The sequence below is a fragment of the Trematomus bernacchii genome, unplaced genomic scaffold (genome assembly GCF_902827165.1).
Source record: "Trematomus bernacchii unplaced genomic scaffold, fTreBer1.1, whole genome shotgun sequence".
NCBI classification, from domain to species: domain Eukaryota; kingdom Metazoa; phylum Chordata; class Actinopteri; order Perciformes; family Nototheniidae; genus Trematomus; species Trematomus bernacchii.
This window is the reverse complement of record NW_022987880.1, coordinates 77,333-93,166: the sequence shown is the minus strand read 5'-3', so window position 1 is coordinate 93,166 and position 15,834 is coordinate 77,333. Positions and strand designations below refer to the sequence as shown.

The 15,834-nt window shown below is 42.3% G+C and overlaps 1 protein-coding gene across 1 annotated transcript; it reads right to left on the bottom strand.

Annotated features, from left to right (window-relative positions):
• Positions 1 to 8,504: 8,504 nt before the first annotated feature.
• Positions 8,505 to 15,458, bottom strand: mphosph6 (M-phase phosphoprotein 6; the record flags this gene model as incomplete). The annotated part of the gene is given in 5 exon segments (XM_034114130.1): positions 8,505 to 8,904; positions 8,982 to 9,085; positions 14,677 to 14,767; positions 14,858 to 14,970; positions 15,256 to 15,458. Coding segments are annotated over 5 exon segments (648 nt in total). The 3' UTR covers positions 8,505 to 8,606.
• Between the last annotated feature and the right edge of the window lie 376 nt (positions 15,459 to 15,834).

Genomic DNA, 15,834 nt, shown 5'->3' with positions numbered 1-15,834 from the left:
TTCCTGTTCTCCTTTCAGAGGGTAAATATAGAAAGTCTGTTTCTGAGCTTCATGTTTTATTTTAAATGATCAAAACTTAGTCATTTATCATTTAACCTGTTAAGCCCGGCAGCCCAGGGCTTTTCACGAAACTGTGTCTCAACAAACTTTTGCACATGCAACAAAGAAAATAGGCCTTTACAATATTCAAAAGAAATAGGCAAAACTCAAATAAAATAACAAACAACTTAGGTATTATTTATTTTCTTGATAATGCTTATAACTTCATAACTTAAAGGGTACTTGTACGATTTGTATGTACGTGTACGTGTACGGTTAAAAACTGTTCCTCGACGGCGTCTCTCAACAGGTTGCCCATCACTGTGGCTTTAGCCCAGGCGCCGTGGGAAATGTAGTTCTTTATAGTGCGTTGACTACAGACGTCACAATTAGGTGGCCTTTCTTATAAAATCAAAATACTGGCTCTAACACAATGTATAGTCTGAGCCTATTTCCGAAAATAACTAGACCGAGTAGAGTGACATCCCACTGTGCCACCCTAAAAGATCATATATTTAGCAATGACATTGAAAACCACACAGTAAGTGGCTTATTAATCAATGATATCAGTGATCACTTGCAAGTGTTCACAGTCTATGAAGCAACTACAGGAAAAAAGAAAAAGGATACAGACGGATGCGATCAGAGGAATCCATCAACGCACTGACAAATGGATTGCTGGAACAGAATTGGGACAAACTTGACCAAGAAAGAGACATTGATCCTGCTTATGAAACCTTTCTAAGGATATTTAGGTCATTATATGACAAAAACTGCCCAATTAAAGAATACAGCAGAAAACAAAAAGATATGCATTGCCCATGGATCACAAAGGGATTACAACATGCCTGCAAAAAGAAAAACACACTATATAGGGACTTCATTAAACAAAGAACTCAAAGTGCAGAGGATAAATATAACAAACATAAAAATAAGTTGACTAATATTATAAGAACAAGCAAGAAAGACTATTATAAGGAATTAATAGATAAAACCAAAATATGGGATATACTTAACAGTATTGTAAGAAATAAGTCTAAACAAAAAGGATATCCTGAGTATTTGACTGATAACTATAATGAAAAGTATAATATAAATAATGTAGCTAACAACTTCAATCAATTCTTTGTGAATGTTTGGCGGGAAAGATCCCTGATCCAGGGACAACTGGGGAACATCAAGACGATGTATTGGAGAGAAACCCCTGCTCAATGTTCATTAAACCAGTTGATGAAAGAGAGATATTAGATATTGTTCAAAAATGTAAAAATAAAAAGTCTACTGATTATAATGACATTGATATGACATTAGTAAAAATGGCCATTGGGGGGATTTCTAAACCATTAACGTACATCTGTAACCTGTCATTCCAAACCGGTACTTGTCCAAACAAAATGAAAATAGCTAAAGTCATACCTGTATACAAACTGGGAACAAGCACCACTTCACAAACTACAGACCTGTCTCTCTACTTCCACAATTCTCAAAAATACTAGAAGAAGTATTCAACAACAGACGCATTCATAGAAAAGCACAAATTAATCACGGACAGTCAATACGGATTTAGATCAAACAGATCAACATCACTGGCAATTATGGATCGATTGAGGATATCACAGATGCTCTTGAACACAACAAATATGCAGTAGGGATTTGTACAGATATTAAAAAAGCTTTTGACACAATCAACCATGACATCCTAGTATATAAATTAGAAAGGTATGGTATCAGGAGTATACTTTTAGACTGGATTACAAGCTATTTAAGCAACAGACAGCAGTATGTGAAGATGGGAAATGACTGCTCTTCATGTTTGGACATTGCTTGTGGTGTCCCCCAGGGGTCAGTGTTGGGTCCTAAACTGTTCATACTGTACATCAATGACATCTGTAAGAGTATCCAATGTACTGAGGCTAGTTTTGTTTGCTGACGATACAAATATATTCTGTTCTGGGGAGAATTTAGAACAGCTAGTGGAGAACATAGAAGATGAAATGCACAAATTAAAAACATGGTTTGACAAAAATAAACTATCATTTAACTTGAGTAAAACAAAAGTAATGCTGTTCGGTAAACATAGAACAAAAACACAAATGCAAATAAAAATAGATGGGGTTGAAATTGAAAGAGTCCATGAAATTAAATGTCTTGGGGTAATAATAGATGACAATAAGTTGGAAATTACACATAAAACATGTACAATCAAAGCGGTCAAGAAGCATTTCAGCAGATCAGAAATCACTTCGCATTCTCTACTGTTCACTAGTCTTACCATATCTGACGTACTGTGTTGAAATCTGGGGCAATAACTACAAAAGTACTATACATGCAGTATCTATTCTACAAAAAAAAGCCATACGAATCATTCACAATGCCAAGTATCTTGATCACACTAACGAATTATTCCTGCAGTCAAAATTGTTAAAATTCACAGACCTGGTAGAATTCCAAACGGCACAAATCATGTTTAAGGCAAATCATAACGTTTTACCAGGAAACATCCAAAAAGTATTCACTCAACGAGTGGGGGGATATAGTTCAAGAAGACAATTTTAAATTCGAAATTCATAGGGTCCGTACAACCAGAAGAACGTTTTGTACCTCAGCCTGTGGAGTGAGACTATGGAACAGTGTGAACATGGAGCTAAAGCGATGTCCAGACATTCACCAGTTCAAGAGGAAATACAGAGAAATTATTTTCTCGAGGTACAGGGATGGGGAAGGTGTTTGACTATGTGTATGTGTATATCTGTGAGTATGTAGGTGTGTATATGTATGTGTGCATATATGTATATCAGTGTATGTATGTGTATGTATATGTGTATATGTATATATGTCAATCAACAGGTAAAGCAGATTAATAATAACTAGAGAATGCAATTCCTGAAGAAATTGCTTGTGGGAATGCTTTATGCTGAAAATCTCACGCTAAACTGCTATGCTGAAATGTAATGTGTAAGAAGAAAGTGAAGAATTTAGATTGAAATGATACATGAACACTGGGGGCTTGAATGTGTGATGAGAGAAGAGAAGAAAGTAAAAAGGCTTGGAAAAGCAGCAGAATATTTGAACTGCAAACCTTTGAACTCACTTGATGGTGAATGATCTGTCACCATGCCAACGGCATTTGATGACATCCCATAATAAGCTTAGATGCGTTGATGGCTGCATCGTTACCAAACCTGTGAAGTTTTGGGCCATTTGGAGCATTTTCACTGAAGTTATGAGAAAACCGTGTTTCATGGCGGGCATTGTGTTGCCATGGCAATGGCATGTCCCGTAGATGTCTTCACGGCTGGACTGTTAGCACACATGTGAAGTTTGAGCACTTTTTGAACATTTTCATAGGAGTTATAGCGACATCGTCTTTTATCGCGAGGGATGCGTTTCCATGGAAACGGCATATGGTGAGATCTCAGATTTGGCGTAGAGCTGTTGAGGGCTGGACCGGTGATATACAAGTGAAGATTGGGGGACGATCGGACCGTGTCCATTGGATTTACAGCGACATCGTGCTTCATGGTGAGTGGTCTGTCGCCATGGCAACGGCATTTGATGACACCCCATAATACGCTTAGATGCGTTTATGGCTGCATCGTTACCAAACCTGTGAAGTTTTGGGCCGTTTGGAGCATTTTCACTGAAGTTATGAGAAAACCGTGTTTCATGGCGAGCATTGTGTCGCCATGGCAATGGCATTTGATGACACCCCATAATACGCTTAGATGTTGATGGCTGCACCGTTACCAAACCTGTCAATGTGACATCATCGTGTTCCATGACACAGGTGTTTATATTTGAGCTAACGACGACAGCTGTGTGTCACCAATAATGTATAAAATAGGTGGAACATGTTGAAGTCAGTATGAAGTCTCCATCAGACAGAAAAGAATAGGCTCAGACAGTCTGTTAAACTCCAGTGACCACGTCGTTAGCTCAAACACGAACACCTGTGTGTTATGACATCATCGTGTTCCATGACACAGGTGTTTATATTTGAGCTAACGAGGTGTGCAGAGATCAAAGGTTTCCATTGTTCTGAATGAGAGATAAACCTCTTACATGTGAACGTTTTGTGGAAGAACGATAACAGATATCTGTGAAATTTCAAAACGTGAAGCATGTCAAGGAAGTTGAGAATCTGAAGTGTAATGTTTGTGTACTTTCGGGTTAATAATGTGGCCTTTTTGGCAGTTTAACTAAAGGTGTGCGGCTGCTGCTGTGAGGAAATATTAGCCTGAAATTACAATGGGCTTTAATGGAGACATGTTGAAAGTTTTTGTCACTTCATGCCCTCAAGAGGGATTTTGTTTAATTATTTGTCATTTTTCAAGCTACGAGACGTTTTCCTACGTTTGTCATGAAAAATTATGTCTCAGGAATGTAGGGTTTGGGAATTATGGCAGTTTTAAAAGAAAATATGAAGGCAAATTTCAAGATTTCCTGTGACATCACGCACTCTAGTTAATGTTAAAATCTGAAGAAAGCCTCTTTACCAAGGTCTGAACAATGTTTAATATCTCTAAAAGTAAGAATCAGATTTAAAAGTTGTGTTACACGAATAATGTCAGAAAGATGTGTAACATTTTAAAGTTGGAATGAGGTTTCTGAGTGAAAGTATGAATGAACAGTTAGCAGTTGAAGTCGCATGAAGATTTGTTGAAGTCTGAAGAATTTCTCCATTGACTTCCATGTTAAAAATGGGATGTATTATGGGATGTATCTCTGGAATTATGAAAGTTATGAATGATAAAAGTGATAGCCATCGATTCCCGACCGAGCTGAACGTTTTGATGTTTGAACGGAGTTTCTGCGATGTTGAATGTGGGAGGAGAAGAGGGCCAAAATAATTGGATGGAATAATAAGAATTTTGTCCGTAGCATAACATATAGTTGGAATGCTGTATCAGCATTCCAACTATATTATTGCAGATTATAGATTATAAATAAATCATTTAGGGACAAGGGGGTTAAATAAGTTATACTTCTTCTCACTCCTTTTCGAACACTAGATGTGGCACTGTTTATGTTGTTAATGCTGTTGTTGTTGTAAAATGTCATTTTTTTGTTTTGATTTCTCTTACATGACTATGCACTACAACATTTCTTTTGTTTTGTAATTATTAATTTACTTGTTCGAAATAAATGTATCAATCAATCAATCAATGTGTCATATCCACCTAACGGGAAGAAACTCAGCTAACTGACGATACGAACCATTTTTACCAAAACAAAACACAAGTCTCACAAGAAGGGTCGAAATGAGCCCTGAGCGAAAACATGCTGACGCACTTAGCACAGAACTCTAGGTATAAATACTTTATTACTTATCGGATCTGCACAAACAAGATATCAACTAGCAAGCTGAGATTCCACAGATTCCATAAATATAAGTATCATCACTGAGCGATCAAAATGCGCCAGGGGAAGCAAATACAGACAACACACCACGTAGCTTTAGGTAGCAAAAACGAAAAATAAGTGTTGCTGTTGTTCTGATCAAAAGTGGTCTTCAATGGCATTAAAACGATAAAAACGCTGCTGAAGGTTAATCCAATGTGTCTGTCACTTTGAATTTACTGATAATCCATAGGTTAATCCAATGTGTCTGTCACCTTGAATTTACTGATAATCCATAGGTTAATCCAATGTGTCCGTCACTTTGAATTTACTGATAATCCATCATTCCATTTTTGTCAAAAACTGAGATTTCATATTAGCTGCAATGAGAGCTACGAGAGTGTATGACAGCTTCCGGGGCATTCTGGCTACGCATCACTCATTCACCAATGGGTAATCAGTGTGAGAAAAAGTTTTTAGAGAGTACTTGTCCATGGACAAGTGAGTTTGGCAATTTACTTGTCCGAATACATTTTTCACTTGTCCAGAATGGACAAAAATTGGGACCACTGGAATCTTCTTCTTCGCCAACGTATTTTACTTTTCCCCACGATTTTTACGTCACCGCTAACGTAAGTGAGCGGTAAGATTTTACTGCATCACACATACGTAGGGTTGGGTATAGTTTGGATTTTAACGATTCCGGTTCTGCTTTTCGATTGCGGTTATTTTTGGTTCTCGATTCCGGTTCTTTGAGAGGGTAAAAATAAGTCCCATGACAAACTGGGAGAAAAACATATTTATGAAAACATTAAGTCAAACCTGTATTCCTATTTACAAATCACTTCAGACTGTTTAATTTCTTACGGTTATTGAATACAATTATATAAAAATAATCTCTGCATTGTTTAGTTAGTTCTATGTGGTGCAGTTTGAGAATGTACAATTGGCCCAGTCTCCTCTGATGTTACACTGCAACCTGCCTGTGAGACAGTCCAACCACACATGTCCAACACATAGGCCTAATAATAATAATAATACATTATATTTATAGCCTATAGGCCTAGCGCTTTTCTACAACTCAAAGACACTTGCATGCTTACACATGTCCTGCAACACACATGCTGCAGCTGCTCACTGTTTGTAAAAGTAAATAAATACTATTTTCATTTCAATAATGTATTTTCTATACCCTGCTTCATAAACAATACTAACATCCCTGTGCTCCTCCGAGTCTGGGGGTCGGGGGATGTGAGGACAGCGCGAGGACACAGACAGGGTCTGGTCTTTAGATGGATTTAGGAACTTCCCTCTCGATTCTATTGGCTCTAGCGGTTAAAAAGAGGTGTCAACCATCAAAATCGAGCAAGGGGGGCCAGAGATATGGAAAATCCACCCAAATGACCCCAGAAGTGGTTTCTTTTTGCTAAACCTCTCTAAAAAGGTCAAATGTCACTTGTTTTGCATCAATCTTGATACAGGGTACTTATTATATGTTGTACTTTGGATTCCTAAAGCTTTTAGTCTACTAACCCATCATCCAAGGGTAGTTTTCACTATAAGTAAAAAATAATTGTTGGACGGACACTATAATTTACAGTTTTTTACTATGTAAAATCTGAATTTACTTTAAAATAAAAAACATCTATATTGATTCTGACTTTTCTTCATCCAACTCACAGGTTTATCATTACTTTGAGAACAAAGATTATTAATTTAACCCTTTTAGAAGGTTAACGTAATTTGTTCTGGGAATGTCATTTTCGAGCCTGAGACCTGAAAAACGGATTAATGAGTTTTTAATAATATTATACATTTACTTATTTTAGTTAACAACCCAGTAGCGTACTCTATTATATTAATCTGAATATTTATACTCATGTACGAAAAACACCAAATACAATTTAGAACCTTTTTTTTTTTATTAAAAGTTTATCTGATCTACTTTTCTTTATCGGGCAACTTTTTTTTATTTTCGGCCCAAAAAGACGTTTGGGTAAAAAGTGCGTGTTTCCTCAGGTTGCTGAATGTTCTCTAAATGTTGCCGAATGTTCTCTAAATGTTGCCGAATGTTCTCTAAATGCTGCCGAATGTTCTCTAAATCAGTGGTTCTCAACTGGTTAGGCCTCGGGACCCACTTTTTACTTGGTCAATACATCGCGACCCAACATTTTGAAGCACTCAAATCTATTCAACAAAAAATCGTGCTGTAATATACGCTTTTCAGAATACAATATTAATAAAAGTGAAGTACAGTGCATATATCCCTTCACAGAACTAAAGTATGCTTTTAAAAAAGGTTTAATGAGATGATGGAATCAAAGCTGAACTATATAAAAAGGCACACATGCTGAAAACCCAACCCCAGCAGGGGGTCTGGGGGGATTCTCCCCCAGGAGATTTTTTGAAATACTAACAAACTACGCATTCTGGTACACTCTGAGAAGAAAATAAATAAATCATACATATTAATAATATTTTATGCCATTGTTTGTTTTTCACTTAGTTCTGACATCTTGCTGCGAGAAGAGGAGATAGTCTGTGTGATTTACTTTAAATTGTGGGTAAGGGTAGATAGCTCCCATTGTTCTGTGACCTCTCAGTCATCAAATCGGGGGTCATATTTCATTATGTGTTCATTTGTATCTGAAGTTGTACCCATGGATGTATAAAGAATAGTTCTACCGCTAAGTTATTCTCCGTGGGGACTTCCGGCAACAATCTTGATTCTGATTGGCCAGAAGACTCGAAAAAACATCAGCAAAGATGTTTTATTGAGAAGATGATCACTACGTGACAGAAGTTTTCAAACCCGTTTATGGTCTCCGGTACTTCCAGTCCAACGCCGACTGCATGCACAGCGTTAGAGAATCGGTTCTTCAAAATAAAAGTTTGCCTTTTTTCCCAAAAAAAAAAAAAAAAAAAATTCAAATTCTTTTTTTCACCTTTTTTTTTCTTCACTCACACATCCGCGACCCACTTGAAACGGGTCCGGGACCCACTTTTGGGTCGCGACCCACCAGTTGAGAACCACTGCTCTAAATGTTGCTGAAGGTTCTCTAAATGTTGCTGAAGGTTCTCTAAATGCTGCTGAAGGTGTGATCAATAAAGACAGGACCCATGGGTACCGCAGGCTCTGCATTTAATGCGTCCTGCAGCTCAGACTGTGACTCTTTAGAAACAGGATGTACAACATCCAAACATGTCCTTTGGTTCCTCTAAAGGAGTCAGTCCTGCGGCTTCAGGAAGACCCTCTTGGTGTCCCCCTCCTCTGAGGCCTGGTCCCTCTTCAGGGAGACCCTCTTGGTGTCCCCCTCCTTTGAGGCCTGGTCCCTCTTCAGGGAGACCCTCTTGGTGTCCCCCTCCTCTGAGGCCTGGTCCTTCTTCAGGGAGACCCTCTTGGTGTCCCCCTCCTCTGAGGCCTGGTCCCTCTTCAGGGAGACCCTCTCGGTGTCCCCCTCCTCTGAGGCCTGGTTCTTCTTCCTGGTGAACTTCTTCCTCATGCTGCCCACCAGACTCTCGTACCTGAGGACGACAGGTGTCCATCAGCTCTGACTATCAGGTATAATGACACTATATGAGGTCAAAGGTCAGGGTCTCACCTGAGGGCCATCTCCTCGTCCGTCACGTCCGTCTGCATGTGGCTCACTTCCTCTTCCTGTCTCTCCTCCTCTTCCTCTTTAGGGTTCATCGTCACCATCAGCTTCTGTGACAACACACAGCAGGGGACACACTTTATGTACTTATACACATTTATATATACACAGTATATGTTCATGTGTATCCCTGTTATCAGTCTGTCTGGAGGACCCCCCCCCCTCACATAAGGCTCCACACTTCATCAGCTCTCATTAATATATTATAATATATAATAATACATTATATAATAATACAACCCGTGACCCTGGCCTGCAGTGCCGTGTTTCACCACTGCCTTTAGAGGGGGGCGCTGTTTGACGACAAAGGCGGAGCATTACCTAAACCAGCAGTTTTCAAAGTGTGAGGCGTGCCTCCCCTGGGGGGCGCCAGAGAGCTTCAGGGGAGGCGCGCCAGAGAGCTTCAGGGGAGGCGCGCCAGAGAGCTTCAGGGGAGGCGCGCCAGAGAGCTTCAGGGGAGGCGCGCCAGAGAGCTTCAGGGGAGGCGCGGCGTGAGAAAAGAATAACGAGAAACAGTGAAATGTAGCGAGTTAACTTCAGCTAACTTTATGTGAGCGGCAACATGGATCGATTTTTAGTGAAGTTACCTAAAGTGAGAGAGGAGACGGCGTCTGGCAGAAAACTGTGGAGACTGAGTTCCCTTCACCTCCACCTACCTGTGAGAGTGCTCATTCCCTTCACCTCCACCTACCTGTGAGAGTGCTCATTCCCTTCACCTCCACCTACCTGTGAGAGTGCTCATTCCCTTCACCTCCACCCACCTGTGTGAGTGCTCAGGTAGGTGGTGCGGGTCCCGTCTGCAGCCAGAGGATGGTCTGCGTGTGCACCTGTCCACATTGCATCCCCTCATCATCCGCCTGTGTGCATCAGAGACTCATTGCTCCACTAAAGTAGGGCTGAGTGTAAGGAGGAGGCAGAGTTGACGTTCAGTGTGTTGCCGGGAGCAGATAAGGATTCATCCACGATAGGCGCGTTCACACCAAGTACTTTGCCGTACTCAGTGCCCCGGCACTCAGTGCCCCGGCACTTATTACCCCAGGGCACTCAGTGCAGATCGCGTACTTTTCCCTGAGGGAAGATTACGCAAATGAGCCGCTGACGTCACTTCTTCTTCTTCTGCTTTGGGTTTACTGGCAGGCTGCAAACCACTTCACGGCGTATACTGCCACCCGGAGTCCCCGGCCGGAAGTCCCCGGAGTTGGGGAAGGCTTCAGTAGAAGCTGCTGGGACTCCCAGCAGCTTCTACTGAAGCCTTCAGAGGAAATCACCAGAGCGCCGACACCTCCTCATCTCCACCGCTCCCATGTTTTATTTTGTGTTGCCATAAGTTAGTCTCTCTGCGTTTGTGCGCTGGGCTAATGCTAATAATGCTAATGCCAGGATAACAAAACATTTCAGAGTTGTACGGGGCGTGGTTTGCAATTGGCCCAGCCAATCAGAACTGGGGCACTTTTTCCCCAGGAAAGTACCATCTCTCAGCAGGCACTACACATGGGGGGAAAAGTTCCCGAGATGAAGTGCTCTTTTTGGTGTGAACGCGACATAAGGGGTACTAACGGAACTAAACGCGAAAAGTACGGTGAAAAGTACTCCGGGATGAACGCGGCTAATGTTGAAAATGTTAAAACAATTTAAAACATAAAGATAAAAAGGTTTAAAAAAGTTAATCTTTAACCTGTTACGCACCGCCCCCCCGGTACCGGGCGGATAAACGCGTCATTTGCAGGAAACAACGTCTAAGGAATCTTAATATTTAATAAACTATGAATGTTTTATATCCATGTAACGGGAAGAAACTCAGCTAACTGATCTTTTTTAATTTTTTCCCCCAAAAAACCCACAATGCTAACACTCAGCCTCTGAATTAGCCACGAGCGAAAAAATGTAACCTATCTCTGCACCTAAACTCACTCCTAACTCCCTTATTACTTATCCTAGATGCACAGCCAACCCCTCGATTAGCATCTCCTGGAGACACAGAATCTAGTGGTGCCCACCTCAACACTCAGTGATAAACATTTGCGACGCTATAAACGAAAGCGTACATCAGAACATGTGGAACTAGGTAGCTAGAAACGCTAACATGGCTTACCTTGGTCAAAACTGGTCTTCAATGGCATTAAAACGATAAAAAACGATGCTGCAGTTAATCCATAGGTTAATCCAATGTGTCTGTGTCCTCTTTGAAATGATTTCTGATAATCCATAAGCAATAAAACTGCTTTTTCGTTTCCAAATGTCAGAGCTAGAGATAGGTCCACTCTGGTGCAAACCTGCATGCGGGAAGCCCCCAACGTTTGTTTTCACAACGAGTGTGTGTGGGGGACTCCCCCTTCGATTCTATTGGCTCTAACGGTCAGAAAGAGGTGTCAACCATCAAAATCGAGCAAGGGGGGCCAGAGATATGGAAAATCCACCCAAATGACCTCAGAAGTGGTTTCTTTTTGCTAAACCTCTCTAAAAAGGTCAAATGTCACTTGTTTTGCATCAATCTTGATACAGGGTACTTATTATATGTTGTACTTTGGATTCCTAAAGCTTTTAGTCTACTAACCCATCATCCAAGGGTAGTTTTCACTATAAGTAAAAAATAATTTTTGGACGGACACTATAATTTACAGTTTTTTACTATGTAAAATCTGAATTTTCTTTAAAATAAAAAACATCTATATTGATTCTGACTTTTCTACATCCAACTCACAGGTTTATCATTACTTTGAGAAAAGAAATTATTCATATAACCCTTTTAGAAGGGAAGTTGTAGTCATTTGTTTTGGGCATGTCATTTTCGAGCCTGAAACATGAAAAACAGGTCAGAGTCAGCCGCGGCGTTATGGGTGGGCCTAGGCCCACCCACTCTGTCACTGGGCCCACCCACTCTGTCACTGGGCCCACCCACTCTGTCACTGGGCCCACCCACTCTGTCACTGGGCCCACCCACTCTGTCACTGGGCCCACCCACTCTGTCACTGGGCCCACCCACTCTGTCACTGGGCCCACCCACTCTGTCACTGGGCCCACCCACTCTGTCACTGGGCCCACCCACTCTGTCACTAGGCCCACCCACTCTGTCACTGGGCCCACCCACTCTGTCACTGGGCCCACCCACTCTGTCACTGGGCCCACCCACTCTGTCACTGGGCCCACCCATTCATTCATTGATCAAAAATGAATGGGCGAAAACATAGTTTCCAACATTTTTATTTTTTATTATCAAAACTAACGATTACATAATAAAATAAGAGCAAACATGTGTTTCCCTTTAAAAAAACTTAGAAAATTAAAAGCAACATGAATGAATGTAATCGGGCAAAGTAAAATGTGAATTTGGACCGAACTCATAGTGGAAGCGCTGGAGCAAACACATCGTAGAACGTCTCGCGGGCGCGCGCAGATGGAGGACAGTGGACTGGACAGACACACAAAATATACCGCACTCACTAACGATGTCACAACAATCGATGTTCAGGTTTTCATTTGAAAGAGTAAGAAGAGTCATCCTCACAGCAGGTGCCGCCTTAGAGAGACGAGAGTGTGTTTAATGTTGTGCCCCGCTGAGCTCAGTCCCTCTGCGGGACGTAGCACTCGTTGCAGGTCAACAGAAAATAGCATCCCAGTGCCGGACCTCTCAGCCATAGATGACCCGGCGGCTACACAGCCAAAGCTCATAAAGTACCCTCAGACACTTTTCGGACAAAAGAAAAGGAGCTCTGCTGCCCACTGGTATGACAAGTACACATTCTTGGAGTATAGCATTAGCAAGGACAGTGTGTTTTGTAAAATGTGCCGGCATTTTAGTGAGAGGCGCGGCCGGCGGAGAAGATACATTCAGTCGCCATGGTTACAGGGACTGGAAACACATCGACTATGCTCTCAGTAAACACGAATGCAGCGCAGCTCATGCAATAGCTATGGAGAGAAATACAAACTACAGACAGTGCGAGAAGTCTGACCATGGAACCATCCTCCATCAGCTACTCAACCCAGAGGGCCGACAGGGAGAGATCATTGAGAAAGATCGGGAACACGTAAACTTTCACCGGACATAATTCTCACATGTGCAAAGCAAGAGATTCCTCATTTCATATTGAGACTAAATATCTGGGGAAATGATTAAGAAACGTAGAGCTAAAATGTGGTGCCATTTGCAACTACCAGAGCGCACCCAGACGCGGCAGGCATTCTCCAGCCCAAATCTATCTGCTGCCCAGCTGCTTTAGGATGAAACGTACCTTCAGCTCATGAAAGCTCTGCAGTATCAGAAGGAAGTAGCTAGTGATAAATCTGCAGCCTCTGAAAAGTGCAGCGTCAGAGAACCAGTGCCTTTTACGCACGGCCGCTCACTTCGCTAGATCCGCTAAAGGACAGCAGGCTGCGGTCTAACCACACAGACACACATCAGGGTCTAACCACACAGACACACATCAGGGTCTAACCACACAGACACACATCAGGGTCTAACCACACAGACACACATCAGGGTCTAACCACACAGACACACATCAGGGTCTAACCACACAGACACACATCAGGGTCTAACCACACAGACACACATCAGGGTCTAACCACACAGACACACATCAGGGTCTAACCACACAGACACACATCAGGGTCTGACCACACAGACACACATCAGGGTCTAACCACACAGACACACATCAGGGTCTAACCACACAGACACACATCAGGGTCTAACCACACAGACACACATCAGGGTCTGACCACACAGACACACATCAGGGTCTAACCACACAGACACACATCAGGGTCTGACCACACAGACACATTGGATGAACCTATGGATTAACTGCAGCATCGTTTTAATGCCATTGAAGACCAGTTTTGACCAAGGTAAGCCATGTTAGCGTTTCTAGCTAGCTCCACATGTTATGATGTACGCTTTCGTTTATAGCGTCCCAAATGTTTATCACTGAGTGTTGAGGAGGGCACCCCTAGATTCTGTGTCTCCAGGAGATGCTAATCGAGGGGTTGGCTGTGCATCTAGGATAAGTAATAAGGGAGTTATTGTGAGTTTAGGTGCAGTGATAGGTTACATGTTTTCGCTCGTGGCTAATTCAGAGGCTGACTGTTAGCATTGTGGGTTTTTAAAAAGATCAGTTAGCTGAGTTTCTTCTTACATGGATATAAAACATTCATAGTTTATTCAATATTAAGATTCCTTAGACGTTGTTTCCTGCAAATGACGCGTTTATCCGCCCGGTACCGGGGGGGCGGTGCGTAACAGGTTAACACCTGTGTGTCCCTGAACGCACCATGAGACTGCAGGCAGGACTGTACCTGTTAACACCTGTGTGTCCCTGAACGCATCATGAGACTGCAGGCAGGACTGTACCTGTTAACACCTGTGTGTCCCTGAACGCACCATGAGACTGCAGGCAGGACTGTACCTGTTAACACCTGTGTGTCCCTGAACGCACCATGAGACTGCAGGCAGGACTTCACCCGTTAACACCTGGTGTCCCTGAACGCACCATGAGACTGCAGGCAGGACTTCACCCGTTAACACCTGGTGTCCCTGAACGCACCATGAGACTGCAGGCAGGACTTCACCTGTTAACACCTGGTGTCCCTGAACGCACCATGAGACTGCAGGAGGGGTACAGAATGAGAGGACACTGACCTCCACCTCTGGGTTGAAGCCTTTGAAGGAGAAGCGTCCGTACTTCAGGTCCTCGCAGGAGACCAGGCTCTGCTCCTCCAGGATCAGGTTCCTGAGAGACAACAGAGTGTGTGAGTGTGAGTGTGTGTGAGTGTGAGTGTGAGTGTGAGTGTGTGTGAGAGTGTGTGTGTGTGTGTCTCACTCTCTGGCCCTCAGCTCTGGTAGGTCCAGGTACCAGTGTTCGTCGCTGATGATCCTCCGCTCGTCTTCCTCCAGCTGCTTCCTCGTCTCCGCATCCAGACCCCTCTGCATGAACTGACACACACACACACACACACACACACACACACACACACACACACACACACACACACACACACACACACACACACACACACACACACACACACACACACACACACACACACACACACACACACACACACACACACACACACACACACACACACACACACACACAACATGACTACCTTTGATTGCAGGACTCTTACTTCTAACAGAGTATTTGTACACAGAAGTGGACGTCGAGTTAAAGATAAACAACAACAACAACACTAATAAACCACGTGTTTCTCTCACCTTCATGCGCAGCAGGTTCTTAGAGAGTTTAGAGTCAGCCATCTCTGACCTCTGAACACTTGAATACACTATGATAGAATACACTGTAGTATAATAAAGTGTATTATAGCACTGATATACCTGCCGGGAGATCTACGGGACTCTGAAGCTAAAGGCTAAGAGCACGCGCAGCTGCTGCAGACAGGAGCAGTCGATCCCAGCTTCTGCAGACAGGAGCAGTCGATCGCAGAGCGGAGGGCTCACTACCGCCCCCTGCTGTGCGGAGTGAGGAGCAGAGACCAGGACAAAAGATACAAAGAAAACCTAATCGATCAGATCAAAAAGATCGAGTATTTATTCAAAAGAATGTGAAAAATACTGAACATCTCAAATTCCTTACTTTTCTGAAACTATAACTTTTTTCTCAAAATGTTAAGATTAGGACTTTTTCCTGATTTCTTTTTTAATCTCAGAATCTTGACTTTCTGAGGAAAATCTCGAAATTCTGATTTTTGAATGAAAATGTCCAAAAAATCTGTCTGGAAATCATAGAATTCCGTTTTTAATCTTAAAATTCAGAGTTTTTTTCTCAAGTCAACT